The 15,845-nt window shown below is 56.9% G+C and overlaps 1 protein-coding gene across 2 annotated transcripts; it reads left to right on the top strand.

Moving 5' to 3' along the window:
- The first annotated feature begins 1,911 nt into the window (after window positions 1-1,911).
- MAFF (MAF bZIP transcription factor F) lies at window positions 1,912-14,397 on the top strand. Of its 2 annotated transcripts, none has more exons than XM_047786273.1 (3): window positions 1,912-1,988; window positions 11,890-11,955; window positions 12,543-14,397. In XM_047786273.1, exons 1-3 carry the CDS (start codon window positions 1,971-1,973, stop codon window positions 13,005-13,007), a joined length of 549 nt encoding a protein of 182 aa, XP_047642229.1. In that variant the 5' UTR covers window positions 1,912-1,970; the 3' UTR covers window positions 13,008-14,397. The 2 variants fall into 2 exon arrangements, with proteins under 2 accessions (XP_047642229.1, XP_047642230.1); XM_047786274.1 differs by lacking the exon at window positions 1,912-1,988 and adding an exon at window positions 1,995-2,212.
- The last annotated feature ends 1,448 nt before the right edge of the window (window positions 14,398-15,845 follow it).

Here is a 15,845-nt window from a genome sequence, read left to right as displayed (position 1 = left end):
CAGGCAGACTAAGGCCCAGATGAGAGGAAGCCTGACAAGGGCTCCGAAATCAAATTACACTACATCAAGGGAAGAAGGAGCCTTGCTGGTGACCAGCACTCCACCCAAAGACCTCCTAGAGGGACAGGTCCTGCGTCTTACTCAGTAAAATAAGGTAGCTGCTGTGATGTCGGTTTCACAGACGAGATGGCTCTTGGAGTGACAGCAGGCCCTTCAGGCAATGGAAACACGTGAGCAAAGAAAGAATGAACTGGGACACGCCCCTGTTTTGCCCCCAAAGCCACCTCTTTGGGGCGGAGCTCCAGGCCCTAAATACATCCCTCACATTTTGGGGCACAGCCCCAAATGTCTGGACCAGGAATTAGTCAGTCTTGGATTCAAATTCCAGTCTTGCACTTCCGGGCTGGGTGCCTTTGGAAAGTCACTTTACCTCTCTGGACTGTCACTCATTTATTTCTTCAACGTGCATTTATTGAGGGCTTACTGTGCTAGGCACAGGACATGCAGTGGTCAGCAAGATAGACAAGGGTCTACTTACATGAAACTTGCATTCTGATTGAAGACAGACCTGAACAATAAGCAAATAAGCAAGATAATACCCCATGGAGATATTAAGTTAATATAAAAACGAATTTCAGGGGTTCTCGTCATCTCAGTGGTTAACAAATCCGACTAGGAACCATGAGGACAAGGGTTCGATCCCTGGCCTCTCTCAGTGGGTTAAGGATCTGGCATTGCCATGAGCTGTGGTGTAGGTTGCAGACACGGCTCCAATCCCACGTTGCTGTGGCTGCGGTGTCAGCTGGCAGCTATAGCTCCCATTGGACCCCTAGCCTGGGAACCTCTATATGCCATGGGTGTGACCCTAACAAAAATAAAAAATAAAAAAAAAAATTTCAGAGGTGGGGGCTTTCAGGAAAGGTCTCTCTGAGGCAGTGACATCTGAGCTGACCTGAAAGATGAGAAAGAGCCAGGCAGTGAACAGAAGAGGAAAGAGCAAGTGCAAAGGACCTGTGGCAGGAATGAGCTTGGTGTGTTTGAAGAACAGTAAGAAGGGCGGTGTGGCTGAAGAGTAGTGGTGCCAGGAAGGTGACAGGAGGTGAGGCTGCAGAGCTGGGGAGAGGCCAGATGGCTGGGGGCCAAGGGAAGGAGTCGAGTTTATATCCTAAATGCAAAGGGGAACTTTTGAGGGTGTTCAGCCAGAGGGTGGGAGTGTGTGAAACAGTCTCATTTTTTCATTTTGAGAAGAACATGGTCTGAGATGTGAAGAAGACCTGTAGGGGCAAAGCGAGGAAGCTCTCAGGGGGCTGTGGCTATTGTCCAGGTAAGTTGATGGTCTCTGGATCAGGTAGTAGGACCAGAGGTGGGGTCAGATGCAGGTAGTGTTGGAGGTAGAGCCAGCCTGACTGGGGGGAAGTGAGGAGGAAGGAGAAAGGGGTGGAGCAAGACTCCTGGGTCTGGGCTAGAACAGCTGAGATGGTGGAAACTGGGGGTGTAGGATGCTGAGGTAAGGTTGATGCTCAGGAGTGGGATTCTGGGTATATGCAGTCCCCATCTGGTACCCACATGTCCGAGCTGAGTGGGCAGTTGGATTCAGCCTGGAATTTAGAGAAGCTGTTTGCTCTGGAAATACAAATTTGGGGCTCCAGAGCTTATAGATGGCATTTAAAACCACGAGGCCAGATGAGATCATTAAGGCAGAGTGTGTAGGTCGAAAGGAGAAGAGGCCCAGGACTGTCGACTGTAAAATGAGACAAATGACACCTTCACCCGCGCAGCTCTGGTGAGGTGTCACGTGAACACCCCCAGCCAGCTCTTTAACCGGGATTGAGACTCCAAGGGGCGGGGCCTGGGTGTGGGCGGGGTCTTGCCGGGGAGGAGCTGGTGGGGGCGGGGCTGAGGAGCCGGGAGGCCGCTCCAGGGGCTGGGGGGCGGCCGGCGCGGTGACGTCAGCGCATGACTGGGTTTTTATGAATGAAAGGAATCCTGTGAGTGAGTAATTCCGGGAAGCTCGCCTTACAACTCTGCGCGGCCCCCAGCGCTGCCCGCCCCACAACAAAACTCCGCGCGGCTCTCGCTGGAGCTGGGCTCAAAGCGACCTGCGCTTGGGACCAAAGGGGAGACGGAGCAGGGTTCGGGCCAGGACAGCAGCTGGGACGGCAGCGGGACCCACGCGTGCCCGGGACGCCAGGCGAAGCAGGCCGAGAGTCGGGTGAGAGTCGCGGGTTCCGAAGCCGGACGGGCGCGCGGCGCCCCGAAGCGGCGAGGTCTCCGCGACCCCGGAACGTGCCTGGGGCAGAGCGCAGGGGTCCATTCCGTCCGTGCTCCCGCAGACACCTCGCTGGGACGGCTGGCATGGGGAGAGAGGGGCGGGAGGCAGAGGTCCGGTGGGACCGTGACGCGGCCGAAGCAAGTTTGGCCGGTCCGGGGGGACGGGCCCCTTTTGGGGGCGCGGGCCCCCCGGCGGAGAAGCCGGGCAGGAAGGGGCAGCGCGGGCCAGCGAGCGTCAGCGTCCGCCCAGGCGGGGCGGGGGGCGGTGAGTGCAAGTACGTGACTCTGTGAGAACAGTCCCTGGACTGGTGCCCGCGGGCGGTGCGTGCGCGGTTTGTTTACGTCCGAAGGGCGGGCGTGCGTGTGTGTTTCCTGGCCAGCGTTCTGGGTATCCTGCCCGGTGCGTGTGCTGCGTACCTTGGAGGGAGTGGGGTGGGGGAGAGAGAGAGATTGTGTGTGTCCGGGCGCTCTCAGGCGGGTGAGGACCCTGGGGCCTGTGTACCAGCCGACTATACCTCGGAGAGAGTGTGCCCGCTGGAATAAACACGGAGTAAGAACGGAGCGAGGGAAGCGGCCCAGTCCATAGTTACAAGGGGTCCGGGAATTCTGTCCCCTTCCTACTGACCGGCGGCAGCCGGGCCCTTGCTCTCCCTGGAGTTTCCCAGGGCCACGACCATGTGACGGAGATATTTGTCCCCCGCCCAGAGCCGGCGCCTTCAGCCACAGGGTGGGGTGAAACATGAAAGATGCCACCAGGCTCAGCTGCGGGACGGGGTGAGGGAGCCACTCCTGGGCCCAGCACCCTGGTGGGTCTGGCAACAATGTGGACTGGCACCCAGGTCCTTGTGCCCAGGTTTTCCGGCTGCCTGGGAAAGACAGAACCTCCCTTCGAGACTCTCCTTCATCCCCAGGGTTGCCCAACACCTCAGCCTCAGGAGAAACAGGAAGGGCCAGAAAAACCCACAGGGAAGGTTGGAGGTAGAAAGAGATACCAGGCTTCCTCCCTTTGGTGGCTATTGCTCTGACTGGTCTGGGCTCTAGAGGTTGTACCTGCTGGGTCAGGGAGGGTGAGAACCTAAGGTTGGGGTGGAGCTGGTTTCTGGCCTCCTGGTGGTTTCAGTTCACAGGTGGGGCTAGTCAGACAGACCTACTTGCTGATGGCTGGACCTGAGGAGCTAGCTGAGGACCTGGGACAGGCAGGGTCAATAGGCAGTGGGACCGCTGGTCTTGGTACTTGAAGGGTTAATTTGAGGGGGTGGGGCCAGACCTGGCCACTCCCCCTCCCGCTGTTGGATGCGGGAGGGAAAGGCTGAAGATCAGGATATTCCTTGGTTCTATTCTGCCCTCCCTGTCCTCCCCGCCATAGGGCTATAGAATCTTTTTTTTTTTTTTTGTCTTTTTGCCTTTTCTAGGGCTGCTCCCACGGCATATGGAGGTTCCCAGGCTAGGGGGTCTAATCGGAGCCTACACCATAGCAACTTGGGATCCGAGCCACATCTGTGACTTAAACCACAGCTCACGGCAAAGCCGGATCTCTAACCCACTGAGCAAGGCCAGGGATCGAAACCGCAACCTTATGGTTCCTAGTCGGATTCGTTAACCACTGAGCCACGACGGGAACTCCAGGGCTATGGAATCTTGAGGGCGGGGAGGGCATTGAGCTTGCTGGAGAAGAAACAAGAGTATCTTTAATTTAGAATCTTTGAGTGGCTATTACAGCCGGGAATCTCGGTGTCCCCATCCGCAGAGGGACTAGGTGACATCCAAGATGGTAGGATAAGGGTGGAACAAGGGAGGTATGGTAGTCTGCACACAGCCTATTTTCTGGGGAAATTGTGGGAAAGAAAGCAGAGCCACCAGCCCCAGGCTGAGGCCAGGGATGTCCAGTAATATGTGGGGTTCGAGTAAGGGAGGTGGCCACCTGGAACACGGGACTTGGGCAGTCCCATCCTCAAAGCTGGGCAAGAAGCATCCCTGAGTAGGGCTAGGGATCAGGGAACGAGAGGAAGTGGTGGTTGACTCCTCATAGATGGAAAGGTGGTACTGAAAGGTTTCAACTCCGTCTCAATCACCCCACCCCCCACCCCCGGGGCCATCAGGAGGGCCCGGGACCCAATCTGGGTTCCCTGGGCCCCTGAACCTCCCTCAGTCCTGCCAGTTTTATTTATTTATTTAGGCCACACCCACAGCATGGAGAAGTTCCCAGGCCAGGGAGCAAACTCATAATGACCCGAACCACAGCAGTGACAAGGCCAGATCCTTAACCGCTAGGCCACAAGGGAACTCTAGTCCTGACCCTTTTTTGGGGTCCTGCAGTTGCCATGGAGCCCATCAAGGACTACATGCTGGGGATCAGATGGTGAACACATCAGATCCAGAGCCTGCCCTCTGGGAGCTTACAGTCAAGGGAGGGAGACAAAGATCAAGGAAGAGGCACCAAACTAAATGCAAAACCACAGCTGAGATGCGTAGTATGAGACGGCAGCCACTGTGGTTTGAAAGGATATAACAGAGCTCTGACTTAGCCAGAGCAATCAAGGAAGGCTTCCCTGAGGAGGTGACCAGTGAGCCAGATCAAGTGATGATTATCTGTGAAGCCCTTGAGGGCCAGAGGCTTCGATGCAACTTTGGGCCTTCAGGGCTCACACCGAGCCTGGCACCTACAGAGTAGGTGCTTCTTGGATGTTTGCTGATTGAATGAGTGAAGGAGCGCTGGGTCTGTGTCTGGTAGAGCTCCCCAACGCCTAGAGAAAAGGCCTGGGAACCCCAGAGAAGCAAGAAGCCTGGACATGGGATGTAAGATTCTTGAAGCAGTCTCCCCAAAACGAGCAGATCCTTCAGGGCCCAGGTGACTCCCCCCCCCCCCCCGCCCCGTGTCCTTTTGGGAAATGTGCGGGAATGGTAGAGTTTGCTGTCTTCTCGCTCATTTGTTGTCAGCATGAGGATCCTGAGAGAAAGTGGGGAGAGAACACGGGGAGACCTGAAAGCCCCACCACACGGGCTAGAGGGGAGACCTGCATCATGGGGTTTTGCTTTTTGGTGTTTAGTGGTTTTTTTTTTTTTTTGGTTTGTTTTGCTTTTTTTGTCCTTTTCGGATTGCACTTTGTGGCATATGGAAGTTCCCAGGCTCGGGGTCGAATTGGAGCTGTAGCTGCTGGCCTACACCACAGCCACAGCAATGCTGGATCCTTAACCCACTGAGCGAGGCCAGGGATTGAACCTACATCCTCTAGGATGCTAGTCAGATTCGTTTCTGTTGAGCACGACAGGAACTCCCATTTTTGTTTGTTTGTTTGTCTGTGCATATGGCATATGGAAGTTCCTGGGACCAGGGACCAGGGCCACACCATGGCAGTGACCCAAGCCACAACAGTGACAAGGCTCAGTTCCCACTGAGCCAGCAGGGAACTCCACTGGGTTTTGAATGGGCCGCACATGGTTACGTTTGTAGATCTGTAATGACCCCTCTGCTAGCTCTTGGGGGAGGACAGAAGGTGGGGCCGGTGGTGGAGGCAGGCAAGGCTAGAGGCCAGTGAGGAGGTGGCTTTGATCATGGTTCAGCTAAAAGAGGAAGTAGTCCCTGGCTATGCACGTGGGGCAGAAGGATGGTCAAGTCTGGTAGTCTCTGCATGGGTGGTCTCACACCTCTGCCCCCAGGAAGCCCTCCCTGATTTCCTCTCCCTTCCTCCAGGACCTGTACTCTGCTGGTGGTCTTGGAGCTCCATTCTGGGTCAGGATCAGACACTCTAAACTCTAAGACTGTCAGTGCTAGGAGTTACCTTAGGCTTGGAGGTTTGGCGTGTTGGGCCCAGAGAGAGGGAGTGACAGACCTGAAGTCACACAGCAAGTGTGAGCGGGTGGCAGAACCAGAGCTGGACCCCGGGGCGGCTCCTACTTCCCTGCAGTGCTGGATTCTCCCAGCTTTGCTCCCCTCCCAGTAGGGAGGAGGCTCCACCGGCGCAGGCTGCCAAAGCCCAGGAAAACACATTTTTTCCCTCTGTCCTCACAGAGGAAGCAAAATGGCTCAGCAGCCAGAGAGGAGCCCAGGCCAGCGGGTGGGCGGTCTGCAGGGAGCCTCTGAGTGGACTGGAGGCCAGGGAGGTGGCTGCTGATTGGGCGAGGCAGCTGTCAATCCCCCAAGAGTAAATTGACTCTCTGTGCCTCCAAAGGAATGTTAGGAACCTGCGGACCCTGGAGGGCAGCTCTGCGGGCCTCAGAAAGAGGAAGGGAAGAAGCGGGGGCAGGGGTGGGGGGGGGGTTGGGGGGGAGGTGCCTGGCATTGAGGAAAGAGCCCTGAGCCAGGGAGGTCGGGACTCCCACCACTACCACCTAACAGCTGCTTGGTTGCCTCCGTTACACAACAAGGAGGATGGATCAGCTGCTGACTCAGGTCCAAGGTCTGAGAGCCAGTGGAGGGCCCGGGCCCCTTGGCCGACAGCCCCGCAAGTTGGAGGCTGAAAAGCCTGAGGGTATCAGGAAGTTCCCCCCTTCTGGTGACCGTCCCAGTGTGATGGCCCGACTTTGCTGAGCTAGGACATTCCTGAGCAAACATGGGTGTCTCAGCTGACATCCAGCATGTGCTTGAAGGGGCTGAGGGCTAGGACAGGAGGAGACAGAGGACGGCCCCCAAAGGACTTAGAATCGCAGCCAGCAGAGGGGGTGAAACCTTTAGCGATTATATAGAATAGGCGTGGCCCACTGCGGAGGTCTGTGTTGACAAAGATTCAGGGGCCATGTCCAGACTCGGTGGGAAAAAGTGCTGCGAAGGATCACTGGCATCAGTGTCGGCAGCAAAGGGAGAGGCGACGGTGAGGTCAACCATTTGTCTCTTCTGAGCTTGTCTACGCCTCTTGTTTTGTTTTTCTTTTGTTGTGTTTTTGTTTCTTTTCTTTTTTGGCTGCCCTGTGGCAGATGGAATTCCCGGGCCAGGGATCAGATGCAAGTCACAGCTGTGACTTGTGCCTCAGCTCCAGCATCTCAGGATCTTTTAACCCACAGTGCCTGCCTGGCAGGGATGGAACCTGCAGCCTGGCACTACAGAGATGCTGCAGGTCCCATTGTGCCACAGAGGGAGCTCCAGCCTCTTGTATTTTACCCGCCGATACTATTAGGATGGTCCCCACTTTGTAAGTGAGGAAACTGAGGTTCAGCGAGGAAAAATGACTTGTTCCAGAGGCTGTGCTCCAAGGTTCTGTCTTAGCCACAGCACCCAGTGCTCAGCACCCAGCAGGCTTAGTGAACCTTTGTAAAAAGGGGCTTTCCCTCTCCCATCAGGCTGTGTAGCCCAGACTGCCTGGGTGTCACCTAACACCCCAGCTCCCTGAAGAGCCGGCAGGGGGGACCTAGATATCTGTATGTTATTTGCATATTCCTAGCAGACTGCACGCAAATCCTAGGACATCTGAGCCGGGCATCCTTGGAGACTGGCGAGTCTTCCTCTTCACAGGGGTGGGGAATCAGAGCCCAGAAAGGGTGCCCTGTAAGGGCCACAATGGGAGGAGACACATGGCTCAGTGTGGCCTCAGTCCCGGGCTCCACCCCCTGTTTGCTGTGTGACTCTGGACTACTGTATTGACTTCTCTGGCTATTATCTCACAGGGTTGTCAGGAGAATCAGGGTGAGGATGGTGTGAAAGGGGCCTTTACAAGTGTTGACAATTCCTCCGACCTGGGGGGAGTCAGCCATTCACCTGCTGTGTGACTTCAGGCAAGAGATGCCCCTCTCTGGTCTCCTTCTCCCCTTGAAGGACGAGAAGAGGCAGGGGCCAGATGGTCTCTCAGGACTTTTCCTGTGTGGGCCCGGCCAGCCTGGGGATGCTGAGTCAAAGCGAGGTCCTAGGAATGGCTGCAGGCCCGACCCTCCTGGACAGACTCAGCAGTTGTGACAACTGCCCAGGTGCTCTCTCTCTGGTTTGTACCACTTGGTTCCACTAAACCCCTGCAGAGCAGGCTCCCATCCTGGAGATGGGAAAGCAGAGACCGAGAGAGGTGGAGCGGCTGGCCCCCAGGCACAGAGCCCCGAGAAAACAGGTGGGACTCAAACCCAGACTTGACCCTGAATCCCCTGCTCCTCTCCTTGTCCCCCCGCCCCAGGGGTCAGACACAAGGATAGAATCCCCTCTGCTCCCTTCTCCCCTTCCTGGTCTGTGTGCCATCCCTGCCATGCAGAAGCAGGGAGGCAGATGGAAAGAAGCGAGAAGCAGAAGCGGGGCCACGAGGTGTTTCTCTCAGGGGTATTCAGTAGGGCTTGGCCTTGGCACTCGGTTCAGGCCCCGACAAGCTGGGTGAGGGACAGTGTCATAGACCCCCCCCCCATCCCCCATCCACCCCTCACTGGCACCTGCTCTCTGGCAGCCCTTGTACTGGCAGCCTCGGCACCAGAGCTGCCTCAGCCTGGTTCCTGCCTATGAAGCTCCCTGTCTGGTAGGAAGACAGGAAACAGACCGCTATACCGTAAGGGAGGACTGCTGGGGTGGATGGAGTCAGGGAGGGCTTCCTGCAGGAGGAGGTGTCTATGCCCAGGGCAGAAGGCTGAGGAGTAGGAGTCTGCCGGATGAAGCGGGGGTGGGGGGCGATGTGTCATGAGGTTTGAGGCGGCAAGAAAGCATGGGGTGAGAGGAAGTGAAAGAAATTCCTCATGGCTGGAGGGCAGAATGGAGGCGGAGGCAGGCAGAGGTGGAAAAAGAGCTCAGGGTGCCATGCGGTTGGGCCTGGACTCTGTCCCCAGAATGGTAGGGAGCCATGGAGGGTGTGCGCCTGGGTGGTGACATGGTCAGATTCACACGGTGGAGCATGCGCGGAGGCCAGCATGTGTGTGTGTGTGTGTGTGTGTGTGTGTGTGTGTGTTTGTGTTGGGGGTAGGTGGCTGTTTAAGAGGCCCGTATGGAAGGATAGGACGGGTGCGGGCGGTGTATGAGGGCCTCCAGGTAGTATCTGTGAAAAGTTAGGGTCCTGACTCGGGACTCTGGGGGCCTCAGTTTCCCCCAGCTAAACCACAAGAGGCTTGGGTGGCTCTGAAGGGGTCCTCCCAGCCCAAGGGCCAGGGTGGCTGCCTGTGTCAGGGAAGCTCTGGAAACGCCAGCTTCCCTTTCCTGCCCAACTCCTTGCTTCTCTCTGGGCTGTGTGGGCTGGGAGCTGCTGGGGGGCTCCTGAGAAGCCCTGGACTGTCCCCACCTTGGCCTGAGTCACACTGAGAATTCAGCAACCTGAGCATCTACTATGTGCCAGGCGCTGCTCTGAACACTGGGGATACAGCCATGGGCAGGACAAGAGCCCCGCTGTTGTGAGCTGGCATTCTAATGCGGACACAGACACTGAACAAATACGGAAAACCTATGTGGGTGATAATAGTTCTACACGCGGAGAGATGCTACAGAGACACATGAAGCAGGGAAGGGGGGTGGCGGGGGAGGGGAGGGAGGGAGAGAGTTTCAAGGGCTGGGGATTTTTTTTTTTTTTTTATGGCCACACCCATTGCATAAGGGCCGGGGATTGAATCGGAGCTGCAGCTGCTGGCCTACACCACAGCCACAGCCACAGCCACTGCATCTGAGCTGCATCGGCAACTTACACCGCAGCTGCAGCAATGCCGGATTCTTCACCCAATGAGCGAGGCCAGGGATCGAACCTGCGTCCTCTCAGGCACTATGCCAGGCTCTGAACCCGTTGCGCCCCAACGGGAACTCCAAGGGCTGGGAATTCTAAATTGAAGGAGACCATGACATTTGAAGAGAGATCTGAAGGAACGCTGGTGGCCGTCTCAGGAAGAGAATGCCATGGAAAAGGGGACAGTGAGGCCCGGAGGGGGAGCATGCGTGGTGTGTCTGAGGAGCAGCAAGGAGGTGGGCGTTTGCTGAGGTCACGTGGTGCGGTGCCTCGTGGGCCACTGTGGTGATTTGGGCTCTGATCCGAGTGAGATGGGAGCCATGGGAGGGTCCTGCGGGAGGAGTAAAGGATCTGACATAACAGACAGCTACCCTGTGTCACCCAGGGGGAAACAGAGGCACAGAGAGGTTAACTGATCTGCCGGGGTCCCACAGCTACAGAGGGGGACCACCTCCGAAAGGCCCCAGTGGTCTGGTGCCAAAGCCCAGCCACTCGCCGTTTCTCCAGTGTCTCCGAGAGACCCTCGGGCCGGCAGGGACGGTGAGCTGAGGCTGAGAGGCCGCCCCCACAGACAGCTCCAGGCGCCGGGCTGCAGACCGGGTTTTACTCCCTGCTGCTCTCTGTCAAGCTGGGTGTTGCTAAAGAGAATTGACAGGACACTGCCTCTCCGAGCACTTTCAGGGGAGACGGGCAGGTCAGCTGGAGACAGAGAGGATTACTGGCTGTGTTTTTGTTTTTGTCTTTTTAGGGCTGCACCTGCGGCATCCAGAGGTTCCCAGGCCAGGGGTTGAATCAGAGCTCCAGCTGCTGGCCTACACCACAGCCACAGCAACGTGGGACCCGAGCCACGTCTGTGACCTACACCACAGCTCATGGCAAGGCTGCATCCTTAACCCCTAAATGAGGCCAGGATAGAACCCGCATCCTCGTGGATACTAGTCAGATTAGTTTCTGCTGAGCCACAATGGGAACTCCTGAATGTGGGTTATACTTGAATGAAAAATTTAAAAAAATAAAACTGTGGAGTTCCTGCTGTGGTGCAGTAGGTTCATGACCCAGCCTGTCTCTGTGGAGGCACCAGTTTGATCCCCAGCCCAGTGCAGCGTTGCTTGCAGCTGTGGTGCAGGCTGAAGCTCCGGCTCAAATTTGATTCCTGGCCTGGGAACTTCCATATGCCATGGGTATGACCAAAAAAAGAAAATAAATAAATAAATAAATAAATAAATAAATAAAATTCCCAGGTGGAAGAATGGATGGGGGAGAGAGGGGTCCACTGGTGCATATATATTTGTGAGCACCTACTATGTGCCAGCACTTACTTAGGCAGTGGTAGGACAGGCAGGTCCTTGACCCTCATGGACTCACATTTTGGAGGAGAAGGGGTGAAAGCAAGAGACAGACCACAAACAAGTCATCGCAATGACTACAGAAGGGGTGACCTTCATGTGGGCTTCATGTGGGCTCTGTGACATGGCACAAAGGGTTTTCTCACCAGATAGTCAGACCTCTTTGAAGAGGTGGCATTGAGCAAAGACCCAATGTTGAAGAGTCTATGGGGAGATAAAAGGGAAGAGAACAGTGGAGTTCCTGCTGTGGTGCAAGGGGATCCATGGTGGCCGTGCAGCCGCAGGGACACATGTTCAACCCCTGGCCTGGCACAGTGGGTTAAGGATCCAGCGTTGCCACAGCTGTGGCATAAGTTGCAAGTGAGGCTCATATTCAATCCCTGGCCCGGAAACTCCATGTGCTTCGGGGTAGCGAAAGAGAAAAAAAAAGAAAAAAGGAAAAAAAGGAAAGAGGACAGGAAAGAGAACAGCAAGTGCAAAGGCTCTGAGGCTGGAATGAACCATTTAATGAGGCCAATGTGCCCGGACCACTGGGACAGAGGAAAGTGGTATGAGATGAGTTCTGAGAGAGCAGGGGCCTTGAATACCAAGATAGTGAGTTTGGATTTTGTTCTAAGTGAAAAAAAAAAAACAAAACAAAACTGACCTTGGCCTCTTCTCTCTCCTAGGTCTCAGCCGGGAGGGCACCTTTTGCAAACATGTCTGTGGATCCCTTATCCAGCAAAGCCCTGAAGGTGAGAAGGCAGCCCTCATTGTCTCTGGTCCTCTCCCTCCTTGCCCAGGCTGAGCTCCCATCCCAGCTTCCCCTTCAGTTCGTGGAATCCCCAAGAAGGGCTCTGCAGGCATCAGGCATTCAGGAAGCCATTGGAAGGGCCCTGGGCGGGGAAGCAGGAGGCTTGGGCTCTGGCCATAGGCTGTGTGCACCCAGGGGGGGGTCACTGTCCTCTCAGGCCCTGCTTCTCCATGAGGACAATGTCCACGGGGCTGTAGGCCTTCAAAGGTACTTCCCTGGGTTTCTGGGGCTGAGTGTGGCCCCCTCACTGGGTTAGAATCCTGGCTGAGTTCTGGGGTGGCTCTTTTGTGTTCAGATCCCGGTTTGGCCCGTTTTAGATTTACCCTTTCGGGATTTCTGCTCCCCTTCGGAGTCTTGGAGCAAGTCCAGCTACCATCTCAGTGTTCCTGGGGCGAAGGGGGAACACTAGCGGTGGAGGGGGAGTCGTCCAGAGCCTCTGCTGCCCTCCAAGGCCAGGGCTCACGGACCACAGGCCCGTGGTGGACCCTGGGCCTTAGTCTCCCCCTATGCCCAACCTGCTGCCCGCAGATCAAGCGCGAGCTGAGCGAGAACACACCGCACCTGTCAGACGAGGCGTTGATGGGGCTGTCAGTGCGGGAGCTGAACCGGCACCTGCGCGGACTCTCGGCGGAGGAGGTGACCCGGCTCAAACAGCGGCGCCGCACACTCAAGAACCGCGGCTACGCCGCCAGCTGCCGCGTGAAGCGTGTGTGCCAGAAGGAGGAGCTGCAGAAGCAGAAGTCGGAGCTGGAGCGCGAGGTGGACAAGCTGGCGCGCGAGAACGCCGCCATGCGCTTGGAGCTCGACGCGCTGCGCGGCAAGTGCGAGGCGCTGCAGGGCTTCGCGCGCTCAGTGGCAGCGGCCCGAGGGCCGGCCGCGCTCGTGGCGCCAGCCAGCGTCATCACCATCGTCAAATCCGCCCCGAGTCCGGGGCCGGGCCCCGCCCCCGCCCCCGGGCCCGCCCCCGGGCCCGCCCCCGCCGCCTGCTCCTAGTGTCCACTGAGCCCCGCCCCCGCGCGCCCTGCCCACGCCCACCCTCCAAACCACGCCCTTCCGACCCCAGCTGCCTTCCCTAAGAAAGTGCCTAAGCTCATTCTCTCTCCCATTTCTCTGCAGCCATTTCTCTGCAGCCACCAGTCCTCGAAATGAACACACGTTCCCTCCCCCGAGCCTGTCTTCCTCGTGTGGTCCCTGAAACTGGGACTTGATGGCCCTGGGGAAGGGCAGCTCTGGTGAGATAGGAGGTTGGGTGAGGTCAGGGTCTGAGTGAGGTCTTTTTTGGCAGAAACTTCATCCTTCTTGGTTTGGGAGGATGGGCTACAGAGCCGATTAGAAAAGGGCCATCAGGGGGAAGAGGGCCACCCCTCATTTTGTAACTGCTCAGCTTGCGCCAGCGGCCCCTCTTCACCCTCCCAGGATACAGCCCCATCTGTGTCTTGCGGAGCTGTCCAGCTGGGACGCGGATGCTCCCACCTCTGCTTTGGTCCTGGATGCCTGGCCCTCCAAAGTGTCTTTAGAAATTGCCTAGTGAAGTCCAGTTAACAGATGGGAAGACAAGCCTCCAGTGGACATGACAATGCCCAAGGCCATACATGCTTAGTGGTTGAGCTAGAACTAAAAGCCACGGCTTCCTGCTGCTGCCCTGAGATTCCTGCCATGGTCGGCCGGGGGCAGGGCAGGGGGAGACAGTGGGCAGCATCTGAAAAAGGTGGTGCCAGGGCCTCCCTGGCTTGAGAGACGGCTCTTTGTGAGGCAGGGGAAGAGAAGCAGAAGGAGAGAGAAGGTGATGCAGATGGAAGAGAGGGAAGTAGCTGGCCTGGCTCAATCCTGGGCTCTGGCTGCAGCCAGGGAGCTGGCCAGCCAGAGAGAAAGGGGACCAAGGAGGTGATCATAGTGGCACGTGGGGAGATGAGAAGACAGATCCAACTGCCCTGCAGCCTGGGATAGGGGTCCTTAAAAGGAAAGGGTCCCACCGGTCCTCCTGTGAGGGTCTGCTGTGGGCTTGGGGCTGACCCCTGCCATTGATTGCCATTCTCCTGGGAAGGCTGGGCCCTAGCCCCACGCCCACTATAGAGCTTCCTGTCCCTGCTGTTTATTTATTACACAAATCTAAGTTATTCTCCCCCAGCCAGAGCCCTAGCACCCACTGCCTGGGAAAAGTGGTGTGCGGTCCTGTGCTGGACTTTGTGTTTTATATCTGCAAATAAATCACATTTTATCTTATATTTAGGGAAAGCCGGCTGACAAAAGCAATCAAAAACTTTTAAAAAAATTGCCCGGTCCCTAGATTTTATTTATTTTTCCGACTTACAGTAAGCGAGTTATCCGCCTTCTGTATTTTGTAGACTTTCTGAATAAAGTCAAGTTCTCTTTTTCCACAGTTTAGAAGTGTATGTCCTGGTCTATGTTTTTTGGGGGGAGGGGGGTGCTTTCAACCTCAAGCAGGACCCTCTGCTGGGTGGGAAGGCTGGCCCCAAGTTGCAGATAAGAGACTGCCCTGTTAGCAGCTCCTGCACCTGGGCTGGGGGCGGGGCTGGGGCTGGGAGGTGGGGGGTGGGGGGGTGGAGTGAGGGGTGGGGGGACCATAAACCCCTCCGTCTTTCCATCCAGTTACCTGAAGCCAAGGAGCTTCCTGGGAAGGCAAGGCCCAGAGGACAATGAAATGCAGAGTTAAATGCCCTGGGCATCCCATCAGCAAATAAACAGTCCCGCCCACAGAGGAAAATTCCCCCATTTAAGAGTAATCTTTCCAGCACTTTCACATTGAGGCCTGACTTTGTACAGCCAAGGAAAACATATTTTCCTCATGTTCCAGAAGGCACAAGGAGGCAGGCCTAAAACACAACCTATATCTCATCCGAGGCCCCAAACTCAATTCAACCCCATGCCCAGCCCTCGTGGGCACCCCGAGGAAGAAGGGCATTCTGGGGTTTGTGGATCCGGGACATCAGGGTTTGAATCGAGGTGTGTTTCTCTCTAGCTGCACGGCCTTTGATGACTTAGCTTCCTGCAGCCTCAGTTTACCCATCTGTGCAGGTCAAGTACTCTAAGGGCCCGGGTGTGACAAGCCCTGGGAGCCACAGCAGCTGTGAGCTTTGACACGCAGAGAGAAGCTGGGTGCGGTGACGATTTCCATGTGGCTCGGGATGGAAGGATGGCGGGGCTGGAAGAAAGTTGTTGCTGTCCAAGGGGCAGGATCTGAAAGCTGGGGACGGGCCAAACCCCATGGGTTGGCTTGGTCCGTGGGCCCTTCTCCCGTCTCAGGTCAGGGCCCAGGGTCCTGATCCTGAGACGCTGAGCTCAGGCCTGTGGAAAGGGCAACAGGAAGCTTCAGGAGGGCCCAGTGGAGGTGGCCGGGCGGCGGGAACTTCCCCCGCCCACGCCGCATTCCTGAGCGTCCTGTCAGCGCAGGCCAGGCCCCGGGCAGGCACGCAGTGGCGGCAGGAGGGGGCCAGGTGTCTGGCGCATGCCCACTGACCCAAAGGGTAAGGTGCCTAGGGTCCCGGGGGGCGGGTGGGCTCAGGCAGGCAGGAGGCCTGCTTGGGAGGAGGGAGGATTCCGGGGGAATCTCTTCAAAGCCCTGGGAGACACGCCAGGGGAGGGGCTGCCTGAGGGCGGGTCCCACTGGCCGGGGGAGGGGGAAACGCTTTACCCAATGGGGACCTGGATCCCCGTTTTTGTCTCTGGCAACGCGAATCGTCCCACCGCCTATACCTGTATCCCAGAAGGAAGGAGGTTTCCCGGGACGCCCTTGCCCACGACCACCAAACCCACTCCCCCCCCTAACACACGGGAGGCACGGAAGAGGAAGGGAAAAAACCTCACCCACAG

Source organism: Phacochoerus africanus, chromosome 7, assembly GCF_016906955.1.
Source record: "Phacochoerus africanus isolate WHEZ1 chromosome 7, ROS_Pafr_v1, whole genome shotgun sequence".
NCBI classification, from domain to species: domain Eukaryota; kingdom Metazoa; phylum Chordata; class Mammalia; order Artiodactyla; family Suidae; genus Phacochoerus; species Phacochoerus africanus.
This window is presented reverse-complemented; position numbering and strand designations above follow the sequence as displayed.